We start from the raw sequence: 12,583 nt of genomic DNA, 5'->3' as shown, positions 1-12,583 counted from the left end.
TCAACCTTGAGGACCTGCTCAGGGCAGCGTCCCGACCCAAGGCACCTCGAGGAGTTTCCTTGGGCAGCGTCCTGACCCAAGGGGAGAGTCCTCGACCGCAGCTGCTGCTCCAGGGGACGAGCTCCAAACAGCTCCCCCAGGGGACTCCACTGACACCCAGGCCCAATCTGACCTGTAGTCAATGGCGGCTCCATTTGGCCAAAGGCCCCAATTACCACGGAGCCCTGAGAACAAAGGCAGCCAGGAGCTGTTGCACTTCAGCACCCAAGAAGCTGCTGTCATGGGGCGCATGCACCTGCCACAGACCGTGTCAGCCAGAGGCCCGGACTTCGCAGAGGGCAACATTCAAGAGCAGATTCCAAGCCACAGTGCCAAGTGCTCCACAGGCTCTGACCTACAGACTGGAACAAACTAGGGAAAAACAACCCAAAATAAACCAGCAAACTTGGCCCCCAAGGAGAAACAGCAAGGGACAGTGACCTCCCTGGCTGGCCAGAGTGGGCTTTGCTCCCCTCGTTGGCTTTATCTCCCCAAGATTCTCATGAGATTCTCGTGAGGCTGCAGAGCCCGCAGGAACAAGGCGGCCGAAGGAGCGTAACCATCCACAGGATCACCAAAATCTTTACCCCGAGGGTCGTGGCTTTGGGGCAGCATCCGCAGGAGGGGAAATTTCACCTGCTGAGCAGCAGCAGAGAGAGATCTCGGGGGTGAATGAACTCCCTCCCAGTCTCTGCCGTGATCCCGAGGTAAGAGAACACAATAAATCACACCACACACAATCCCCCAGTGTTAACTATACAGTAAGAACATTTATTTTATGTCGACACTTGTAAAAGAAGTCTCTTCCAAGTCTGATGATTTGATATACAAATCAAAGCCACCATATGGTTTGTTTTCAGTCTGTCTATACTGAGCTCAAATTTATACAACATGAATGCTTGTTTCTGAAACAAAATTACAAATTAAATCATAACAAAATACACAAAATTGACTGGACCCTAAGTTTAATTCACTGGAAGAATCCTTCTTTCCTCCAATCACCTTGAACTCTGCTCTTCCCCATCGTTATCCTCCTCCTTCTGCTGGGCCATGAATTTCTGTAGAAATAAGGGCAGCCAGTGAAAAGATGTCACTGTTATTCCTTAATCCGTGACAAGATCCCACTCTAAACACAGCGCAGGTTTCATAAACATCATCCAAACATCAACCTACTCCGGATACTGATAATGAGGGATCCGCACCAAAAAACTCTCCGAAGTTTTGCTCACAAACTGACACACACACAATCACCAAGCGGTGAAGCTCCCGAGTGGAATTTTTACATGGCATATGGCAAAATACTCAGTATTGGGAGTTCACACAATGACAGGGGCCTGTGACCGGTCAGGAGGTATAAACCACTAATTCAGTATTCACCACAGGCTGGGGATTTGTTGCAGCCACCTTACAAAAGTCTACGTCGATAAATATCTTCCCAGTTTTTCCATCCCTCACCTCAGCACCTCACAGGGGAAGAAGCTGCCACTTTTTGTCAGGGAATCTGACAAAACTGTGCTTTCCAACACAACACTGCGTAGTTTTTTTTAAAATCACTTCTCAAAAACTGAGGGAAGACAACAGCTATCCCCTCGGCCTCCTCGGTAAGGAAGGCTTTACGCAGGTGACGAGCTTGAGTCATTTAACAATATCCACGTCCCAGTTTAAAACTAAAAAAACCCCCTTGAAGTATTAACACGAGCTCGCTATGCCACTAGGAAATTATCAGCACTCATTAAAGCAAACATTTTTTCTCTTCCCCCCAGTGTGTGTGGAGAAGTTTCAGCGTTACCTCCATGTTTTGCTGATGAAGCAGCGTCTTGCAGTGATTTTTGACAGAGGTTTCATCTGCGTAGAACAGCGAGCAGATCTGACAGAAAAAGCCAGCCTTTGGAACTAGGTAATCCAAATCTGGAGAGACAGCACACAACATGAACAAAACACAGCTTTAAAACATCCCAGGAACAAAGCACAGCTTCAAAAAGGAGTAATTTTTTAAAAAGATCAGATTCCTTTAGCCAAATCTGTACAATTTGTTATTACTGGAAGGAATTTAGTTATATTTTTTCAGTATTTAAAAAATTAGGCTTCTAATCTGAGTTGGCCAGCTGCCCTGTTTCAATAAACAGAGGAGGACATGTACTTTTCTGCGGTACAGGGCAACTGACCTTCTGGAGCTGAAGCCCCCTGGGACTACCTCAGCATCTTTTGGCCTTAAAAAGTATTTTACATACGACTCATTTGCCAGCCTCTGTTCTGCAGCGTGTTATGCAGCATTTTCTGTCACAGAGAACATTACACAAGCCATCAGGCAAGGAAAGAATCCATATTTTCCTAGCAACTTCTTTCACAGTTCAAGTGTTAGCAGTAGTTTTATAGAAAAGTATTTTAGACGAGGATCTTGGAAAAAAAATATATATATACACACACATATATTTTTAAAACTATGTAAACAGCTCCTTCATTTCTACACATTGAAAGCTGGTAATAAAACTCATATCAAGATTACAACAGTCAGTAAATATAACACTGCATTGTGCTAATTATACATAAATTAGCCTATATTTGTAAATTTTAGGAAAAAAGAACTTTCCATTGTGCTGCTGTTAAGACAACAGCATAAACTTTAGTTAAACGTGCACTTGTAGAGCCAAGATAAAAACACAGATTATGGGCCATGACTTTGAAGTTCAATGTGGTACTGAGGCAAAGGAGGCATTTTCAAACAGGCAAGAAAAGCGGAGAATTTGGGGTGGGTTTTTTTGGTTTTACCTCTCGGAGCGCTCTGTGGCTTTGAAACATCTGAAGAAGCCATTTTCTTCCGCTTAGGCTCCGATTCTTTATCTGCTGATCCCAGCTGATCTACTGGAGGCCAGAAATGCACGTTAAACAAAGGTAAAGGCTAAATAAATAACGATATTCTTAAATACAGAATAAATTAAATAAAGGTGTAAGTTAAATAAAGGTATTCTGCATCTAGCTGTAATGGCTCCTTACTGCTCGGAACAACCACCACCCATTCAGGCCTTGCGGTTTATGCTACTTGGCTTGGTCTTTCCACAGAACAATTTTCAGGGACTCCTGACATCAATCCTACGGGCAAAACTTCCAAATCCCGCCCGGTGCCGCGGTGAAGGACTCCCAAAGCGCTCCTGACCCCACAGCGCTCTTGGACGTGCCACCGCCGCTCCCGGCTGCCTTCCTCTACAGCTCTTAGCAGCAGCTTCAACCCAACTTCGTGATGATGATCACAGAAATCTCAACTTTTTATGATACAAGCTACCAAGCTTTCATGAATTAACCTGAATCGAGGTCCAACAGCAGTGCTGCAGAACCAGCCAAAACCAACGTTATTGGATTAACAAAGATCAAAATCAACATTTTAAGATTTGTCTGGAGACAAGGAGTTTGACAGAGCCTCCTCTGTTCCAAGATAAACAAGGTCTTTGGGTTTTAAACTATCAAAGCAGTCCAGCAGGCAGGGGACAGACATCAAAAATATCTGGTTTCCTTCTAATTCTATGTTCAAATAAACTAGACACCAACTTGTCCTAAACAAGGTTAATGCAGTAAATCCTTTGCCTTAACAACAAAACCCAGGAAGCTGTCAAAGGAACACAAGAGACAGCACTGCCCTCCTGCACCGCGCGGTTCTATCTCACCACATCATGCCCAGAAAGTCACCCGTGTGCTGGGCTGCACCCAGAGCAGTGTGGGCAGCAGGGCGAGGGGGGGATTCTCCCCCTCTGCTCCACTCTTGTGAGACCCCCCTGCAGTGCTGGGTCCAGCTCTGGGGGCACCAACAGCAGAAGGACACGGACCTGCTCGAGCGGGGCCAGAGGAGGCCAACGAAGATGCTCAGGGGGCTGGAGCACCCCCCTGTGAGGACAGGCTGAGAGAGTTGGGGGGTTCAGCTGGAGAAGAGAAGGCTCCGGGGAGACCTTAGAGCGGCCTCCCAGGGCTTAAAGGGGCTACAGGAAAGGGGGGAGGGACTCCTGATCAGGGGGGTAAGGATAGGACGAGGGGTAACGGTTTTAAACTGACAGAGGGCAGATTTAGATGAGATCTAAGGAAGAAATTGTTCCCTGTGAGGGTGGTGAGGCCCTGGCACAGGTTGCCCAGAGAAGCTGTGGCTGCCCCCTCCCTGGAAGGGTTCAAGGCCAGGTTGGACGGGGCTTTGGGCAACCTGGGCTAGTGGAAGGTGCCCCCGTGGCAGGGGGGTGGGACTGGATGACCTCTAAGGTCCCTTCCCACCCAAACCAGTCTGGGATTCTCCGCAACACACCAAGTTCCCATTTGCCACGTGGCTCTGTACCAGCTGCGGTCGGACTGTCACCCTCCCAACTGCTGGCCCGGGGCAATCAATAAACCACTTCCTATTTTGCTGTTGGATTCAGATTTTATGACTTGAGTAACAGGATTTTACCCACTTTAACCTCTCCTTCCCAGTTTTCCTGTTCCACTCCTCAAATTTAGGAGGAACTATTTCTTTCCCAAAGTCCAGCTTTTTTGCTTGAGATTTTTACAATATAGAGAGAAACTTAATGTGTATCAAATATATTTATTATCATTTGTCACTCCCAGTTAGATCAGAAATCAACTCAAGGGCTTGGATATTTTAAGGTGTCTATTTACTTCTAACAGAGCATAGTTATCTCACTTTGTATTTTCAGTAAATGTCTCTGTTACTCACGGGGAAGCTCACGTTCTATAACACGATGTTCTAGAGCTGTGGTTCTCACCCTGTGCTCTGCAGACCTGTGGGGGGCTGCGATGTTGTCACAGGGGTCCGTGGAGGCTTAAAGCAGGGCTGGGGAATGTCCAGCCTGGAAACATTTGGTCTGGCCCGTGGCAAGCACTGCGCCTCCTTTCCCACAGCCTCCTCAATGCTCCTCCAATACTCAAGTATGAGAGGTGAGAAGAACTGTAAAAACTTTTCATCAAATTTTAACGGAAAAATTGGCATCATATTCGGAATTAGCGCGTTAAAATATAAAATGGACCATTTGAGCAAGAAAAGTGTTGATGCTATTATTTTAAATTCATATGGAATCATTGCAATAAAGATATTATGAGTGTGTGCATTAGCAGATTAACTAATCTCCCCTTCTCTTCAGATCTGAAGACCCTTCATGAGAAAACTGAAATAAATATTGGATGCAGTCTAGTGCTTTAAATCTTTAATTAAGCCTTGGTGGTCCGTGGCCACAAAAGGTATTTAAAGAGGGTCTGTGGTGAAGGAAAGGTTGAGAACCCCTGTTCTGTAACAGCAAGATTAAAACAATATCTAACATTTAAATATTTTAGGGGGTGTATACAGTCAACTAATCCCTTTCCTAATGTTTACGGAAACTGAAGTTCCAAATACTCTGTTTTAAGCAAGATTTCTGCAGCTGCTCCAGACCTGCACCCTCGCCTCCGCCTCGCAACGCGCGTGAGACGGAGCAAAGCTTTTCCGCAGCCCCAGAGCAGAGCGCCGTGTCAGCGCCGCGCTGCACCGGCACAGACAGACCGACAACTCGATCCCAGGGGGCTGCACCACCTCCAGCCTTCACCCATGCTCTGGCCAAAACCCTCCTTGTGTGTCGGTTATATATAGCCCTGCCCGCCTGCCTCGGCGCTATGACTTTTTAACCCTTTGCTAATCCCACACTACAGATGTTGTTCTACATTTTTTCCTCTAGATCCAGCTTGGAAGCTGTTACATCTTTGTATCTGTGTGCCTGCTCTGTTTCACGGAATCCCAGAATCCTTCAGGTTGGAAAAGCCCCTCGGGATCATCGAGTCCAACCCTCAGCCCGACTCTACAAAGTTCTCCCCTACCCCACATCCCCCCACAGCTCATCCCAACGGCCCTTAAACACACCCAGGGGTGGGGACTCCACCCCTCCCTGGGCAGCCTATTCCACTCTCTGACCACTCTTGCTGGGAAACATTTTTTCCTCATGTCCAGTCTGACCCTCCCCTGTTGCAGTTTAAAGCCGTTCCCTCTTGTTCTGTCACTAATCACCTGTGAGAAGAGACCAGCACCAACCTCTCTACAACGTCCTTTCAGGGAGCTGTAGAGTGATGAGGTCTCCCCTCACCTTCTCCTCCTCACACTACACAGTTTAAACTCAAACATTTAACTCACTTGGTTTAATGAAGTTTGGCCCTGTAATTACAGACTATAAATAATCTGTACGGTGTTAGGTAGTTTACCAGGCCTTGCATTAAAGGCGAGAAAAGAAACTATCTTCCCCAATTTTAGCCATCATAAACACCAAATGAACACTTTAAATCAACACGCTGCTTAATTTTACCTCAAAAGAAAGCTGCATTGTAAAACACGTTCATAAAATAGGGTACCTTCAGGCCGCTGCTCACTCTCAGTCTCCGTTTCTTTCTCAGCACCTCTTTCATTAACTTTGGCAAAGATTTGGGGTTTTTCAGTTTCCTCTACTTGCTGCAATGGTCTCTGCGTGGCACTGATTACAAGCATCTTCTTTTCTATTTCCCCTCTAGAAACTATGAGAGGTTTCTTACCTTTTGACTTTGAGACTGCAATAATTTCTTCTTCTGGACTCATATCTCCTAGAATTTCCATTTCTTCTGGTCCTGCAACAGCAACAATATCCTCCTCTTCTGGTCCTGCAATAGCAGCAATTTCTTCTTCTTCTGGTCCTGCAACAGCAACAATATCTTCATCGTCTTCATCCTTGTTCAGATTTTTCCCCGGGAAAGTATTTTCTTCTTCCTCATCCTCCTCTCCAACTTCATCTACTGTAACAAAGTTTAGTTCCTCTTTCAGACGATTGAAATCAGCCAGAAAATCATCTTCATCTTCGTTAACTTCATCCAAGGTCACTAGAGGGTTATCTTCATTGTCCTCTTGGATTTCATCGACCGTCACGAGAGCGCTGGGATCATCGGGCACCTGGGAGGAGGCACCATCCCCAGCATCCTCAGCAGCCACTTTATCCCCCTCCTTGTGTTTCAGCACATCCTCAGCGTTCAGGTCCGTGGGCTCGTTCAGAGGCAGCTCCTCAACTTCACCGATTTCATCTACCGTCACCAAGGGTTCGGCTTTCAAATCCTGCTCCTCAAAAACAGACCCGGGGAGGCCTTTCTGAGAACGGAGGTCCTCCTGTTCCGCTATCTCATCCAAAGTAACGAGCGCCTGCGGATCCTTTACTGCTTCTGACAGAAGTTCCTCCTCTTCCATCACTTCATCCACCACAACCAGGCCCTGCGGGTCACTGAGGGCTTCTAAATTAGCAACTCCCATGAGCTGTGCAGTCACATCCTCCTCCTCCCCGATTTCATCCAAAGTGACAAAAGAGAGCTCGCTTTCAGCGACGCGTGCTACGGAGCTCTTCCCTTTCCTTCTCTTGGAACTAGGCTCAGAAGAGGAGTTGGTTTTAGGACCATCTTTTCTCTTTCCCCTAGGGGGGTTTTGCCGTATTTTAACGGGAGACTCGATTTCCTCTACGACCTCATCCACAGTAACGAATTCATCCAGGTTAAATGGAAAGAGCTCTTCTTCCTAGGAAGTGTAAAAATGTGAATGTAACAAATTGAACGTTCACCCAGGGACACAAACACCTCCATCCAGGGGGCCTAAGGAAAAATATCTACATGCTAAAGCTGGCTCAAGGTGGGGAAAAAAAACCACAACTTGAGTAGAGGGTAGAAAAAAAATTTTCAGGCCTTTAGTCTCATTTAGTGGAGGAGCTTTCACTATCAGCATTTGTGTTAAGTGAACAGATTTAATTCAGAAACCCAAAGCATTTTTTCAAGAACACAGCGGATGAATAGACAAAATTTATGTCCATCACAAGAACTGGGCTGACACCATGAATACTCATGTGTGGTTTTGCACTTGCTTGCAGGAAAATCAGGGAAAATCTGAATACCTCCAGAGCATCCTTCAAAAAGATTACTGTCTTCTGCCCTATCTCACCCCCTTCCCGAAGCACATGCTGCTGGCTGCTGCTGCAAAACAGGAGGCTGCATTAGTCGTGCTGCCCCAGCAAACCAGTCCGTGTCCTGATGAGCACTCACTGCTTTCTCTCTCCTCTCTGGTTTCCACCTCCTAACGACCCTCTGGGTTTCGGAGCGGTTCTCTGCTGGCCCTACCCCAGGAAAGGGCTGCCAGCACCGGAACCTCCCTTTGTTCCTCTATAACCACCACGCACGAGAAGATCGTTTTCTCCTCTCTGTTAAGGTCTGACCCAGCCCCACAGACGCTCCAGCAGACTTGCTGCTCCTGCTGGGCCAGCGTCTGTTGTTAGGGGCCAGGGGGCAAGCTCCAGCTTTCCGGCAAACGCCTCGCTGTATTTTTATGTTTAAGATGACAGAGCCTGACCTTTTCTAATTCTCCTCGGTCAGTGACAAGCTCTTCCTGAAGTCTGGCACCTCAAACCCCTCCTGCCCTGCAGTGTGACCATGCCAGCTTCCATCAGGGCTCACACAATTGATTCCAGGACCACTGGAAACAATTAGCAGCAATTTAATGGCATACGAAGCCGAGAGCATCTGGGAGAGGATATACGGATAGATGTTGAGTTTAATAAAAGACTGAATTAACTCAAATTACTTGTAGGTTATTTGAATAGACAGCAGTGATGTTTCTGGAACAGAGCACTGCACTTTGTTCACTGTAAAGCAGCTACGCTTTTATAATCAGGGTGGTAGGATAAGGTAAAACGGGTACTTGAAGTCAATTAATAAATTCATTTCAGCCAGTAAAATGCATCCAAATATCCATTCCACCCCAAATTATGCAGCCAATGTCTTCAACGAACAATTCTGAAGTTATTTTTTTTCCAAAATATCCCATCCAACCATCAAATACCAGTCGGTATCTAACACAAGAAGAGTGAAAAAACCTCCTGTCAAAGCAGAACTTTAAGGCGAAGGCAAGATGAACCGTCCTCTGTTAGAGTACGGCTGCAGCCAAAAATTACTAAAAACAGTCCTTCAGCAGAAAAAGTAATGTGAAATTCGGAGGCTATATGCCTTTTCTTCCCTTTCTTTCTTAAAAAGCTGACACATACTAGGAGTGATGTGTGTCCCCACCCGCATTCTGATGCGGAAACCTGAGGAATATTTAATGCAAGGTGGGCACAGTGAAGAAAAAGGAAGAAAGCATCTGGTTACGTTTCACCTGAAATCAAACAATACTGTATTCTTTCTTCCATGAAAAGGAGAACACAGAGCTTGGCTCTTATCAGCTGTGTAGCAGCGAAGAACAAAGCAGTAAGAACCAACATTACAAAATCGTTTTTCAGAGGGTGCACAGTTTCCTCTCGGGGATTAACACACACATCTGGAACATGAGATATGAAAGCGTTCTCTATTACCATCGCTGCCATCAACTGCACAAACAGACTGTGCTGGTGACGGGAGGAGTTTACGTGGATTAAGATCAATAAAAGGATTCAGGTTTTTAGCGCAGAAATCCCTTTTCTGTAGGGACCCACTACTCTACCTGGTAGATCTCTGATTTGATCCCGTACTTCTACAAACTTATCTACTTCTACAAACTTATCAATACGGGGTTTTATTACCTTCTTTCTGCTTTTCTTTCCAAAAGCCCAAGCTACCTAAGAGAGAGAGGGTATCTCTTCACCTTCCTGTAAAAATGCCGACGGAGCAGCTGAGCGTAGAGGCTCCCAAGCTCTTCTTCCAACCAACACTGCACCAAAAACTCACGGCAATCCGTGCTCCGCAGGACAATCCCTGGAAACACCTTTCCACGGGAGAGGTGCCATGGATGGGGAAGTTCTGACTACCTCCTGTTGTACGAAATCACTTCTAAAGAGCTACAAGACTTCGGCCTCCCTTCCTCCTCTCACAAGCGCGACGACTAATAAAGAGCTCATGCAGGCAATTGGGGATCCAATCAATTAATTTTCTCGCGCAAATGATATCCGAGAGCAAAAAAACATCCTCTTAACACTCACTTCTTGAATTAAGTTTCTCTTCCAACTTGACTTTCCAGCTTTAGGCCCATAGTCTGTAACGACTAGTAACACAAAAAATCCCCTCGGGAAGGACGCTGAAGATTCGTAGCACACGCACACACATCTTCCAGACAATCTGTACTTTAAGTTCATTTACGGTTCCATCCTTACCTCCTTCTGTTTTGCGCTGCTGCTAGTGCCACTTTTTGAAGTTTTAGTATTGCCACCGACAGAAGCCTGCAAAATTAGACAAAAGTTCACATGAAGTCAGTTAAGCCAACTAACCTGTTCACAAGAGAAAAAATAATAAAAAAATTCCGCTATTTTTTCCCTTAATGAACTTTTTTTTAAGTTGTCCAGATTGCTGCTTCTGATCACATGCTTGGCAAATACAGAACTAAGCCAACCGTCAGCGGTAGAGTCCAGGCATAGAGTCTCTAGCATCAAGTCACAGGTAACACCTTGCTTAGCAGCCTCTTTTCAGTAACCAGTGTCTGTGCAGGCCTTGACAGTGCAAATATCAGCTCACAAAAGGACAGAAAGCTTATTAATTCCCATTCAGAACTAATCCAAGAACGTAAAGTTATGACACTCAATAAAGACTCGCTTCAAAAATACCTTCCTGCAACTTTTTCCAAGCAGCATTTTCGAACCAGTTACGTACTTGCGTTGCACACACTGCATCTAAAAGCAACTGGTTGCCCGCATCTCGCTATTCCAACTTGTCTGCTGGCCCAGACCAGCTGATTTATGGAAAAGGGAAGGGGAACATAATCTCATCGTCCCATACTCAACATCTGAGAGAAGCATGGAGTTAGTTACTGATCAGGCACACTGAACCGGCCTTCCTGCCCTCCTCACCTTATTGCTGCTGTTGTCTGTCTTCGTGCTGGATGATCTACTCTCTCCCTCTTGAGACTGTTTTGAACTAGCCCTAGATTCCACTCGCGAGTCCTTCTCTTGCAGAGATGAATTCCTCCCATTGCCTCCCTTTCCATCAACAACAGCACTTCTGCTCACTTTACATTTGTCGCCGCCATCTCCCAGGCTCGATCGGCCGCTACCCGCTCTCGGATGAGCCACTTCTTTTGATGCCATTTTCTTCTCCGCTGATGCTTGGCCTTGGGTCTCAGGTTTCGAGGGAGCTTTCTGCTCCCCTCCTTTACACAGGGAAGGCTCATTTCTCTGTACTGGAACCCTTGACTTTGAGATATCTGGAAGAGACACCACTGCCTTTAAAATCGTTTTACCAACAGAGGAAGATTCCTTGGCAGATAAAGAGGAGCTTAACGTATCTGCTTGGCAGGTCTCATCAGTTTCTGCTGGTCCCGTTCCTTTATTTAGATGGGCTTTGATCAAACTTCCCTCGTTGTTCGCACTGACAGCATTTGCAGCGTTTTCCACAGCAGCCTCAACGCTGGCCGCAGATTTTTCAAGTTTCTCCTCCATCTCTGCCCCAGTCTTGACCAAAAACTTTTCAGGGTTCTCCTCCGCAGCTCTTCCAACTTTGAGTGCAGACTCTTCTGGTTTCATCTCTAGGTCATTCACATTCTTCTCCATGGCCGCCCCAGTTTTAAGTACAGGTTTCTTCCCCGTTATCTGCGTTACAGGCATTTCACGTTCGGTTTTCACAGCATCAGAAACGGGATTTTTTTCAGGAGCATCCAATGGGTTGGTTGGTTGTGTGACAGCAGGTGACGCTGTCTCCACTGAAGCTGCAGCAGAATCAGGGGGCACGGCTTCGGGGACAGGCACCGCTTTGGGGACGGGCCCTGCCGCATCCCCCGCTGCCGGCTCCTCGGCACACCCTGATGGCCCAGCCTCTGCCTTGCCCACGTCGGGCACCACTTCTTCTGCAGGTTCAACGGCAGGAGCAGACAACTCTTCATCTTTCTCTTTAATTTCCTTCTCTGGAGCAGATACAACAGCAGATTCAAACAACGTTGACGCGGTATTATCTCTAACCGCCTCTTCTTTCTCCACGTGGGAAGGCGGCAGCTCTTCTGACTTCACTCTGGATGATTCGCTCTCAGCGGATTTGAGAGGTGCCACAGTAACTTCAACTCCAGCTTCCCCTTTCTCCGCAGACGTTTCTGCCAGTCTTGCAGCAGACTCCCTTACTGCTCTTCCCAGCTGGGACTCAGAGGGCTCTATCTGTCCTGCTGACATCTCGTCTTTGACATGAGAGATGGAAATGGGTTCTTTCTTTGCCACACTAGGCTCTACTGGAGGATTAGCAGCTGCTGTTTGCACCACTCCTGATCCCTCTGGATATTTTTTCAAGCCAGAGCTAAATGCATTTAAAAAAAACAGAAGAAATCAAACTATGTTGAGAATTCTACAGTTACCAGAAACCTCTTGACGCCAATGGTGGGGGCTTTCCTGACGCATTAGTGCTTAGCATTTGGAAATCTAGCCTACCAGGGTTAAAATGGTTAAAAATATTGAGGCGAACAGCTGATTAGTTTTATGCTTCTGTTTAATCCACCTCAGCACCGCAAGCCTCTCACACTTCGAATTACATTACTTGTAGTCAGACCTCTCAAGGTAGCACTCACTACAGATGCGGCCTCAGCGCTGACACAAACTCCTGCAATTTA

The 12,583-nt window shown here is 46.5% G+C and overlaps 1 protein-coding gene across 2 annotated transcripts in view; it reads right to left on the bottom strand.

Annotated features, from left to right (window-relative positions):
• Positions 1-784: 784 nt before the first annotated feature.
• Positions 785-12,583, bottom strand: part of ZNF638 (zinc finger protein 638) — a 58,612-nt gene continuing 46,813 nt past the window's right edge. The window contains exons 21-26 of one of the 2 annotated variants that reach the window (XM_074821726.1): positions 10,845-12,273; positions 10,155-10,220; positions 6,562-7,561; positions 2,809-2,898; positions 1,829-1,947; positions 785-1,097 (exon numbers count right to left, since the gene is read on the bottom strand). In XM_074821726.1, coding sequence (XP_074677827.1) covers positions 1,038-1,097; positions 1,829-1,947; positions 2,809-2,898; positions 6,562-7,561; positions 10,155-10,220; positions 10,845-12,273 — 2,764 coding nt within the window. In that variant the 3' untranslated portion in view covers positions 785-1,037. Of the gene's footprint in view, positions 1,098-1,828; positions 1,948-2,808; positions 2,902-6,561; positions 7,562-10,154; positions 10,221-10,844; positions 12,274-12,583 lie in introns of both variants that reach the window. The other variant, XM_074821725.1, reaches the window with a different exon arrangement.

This window comes from Strix aluco, chromosome 4, assembly GCF_031877795.1.
Source record: "Strix aluco isolate bStrAlu1 chromosome 4, bStrAlu1.hap1, whole genome shotgun sequence".
Lineage (NCBI taxonomy): Eukaryota > Metazoa > Chordata > Aves > Strigiformes > Strigidae > Strix > Strix aluco.
Note: the sequence above shows the minus strand (reverse complement) of the source record. Positions and strands in the feature narration are given on the sequence as shown.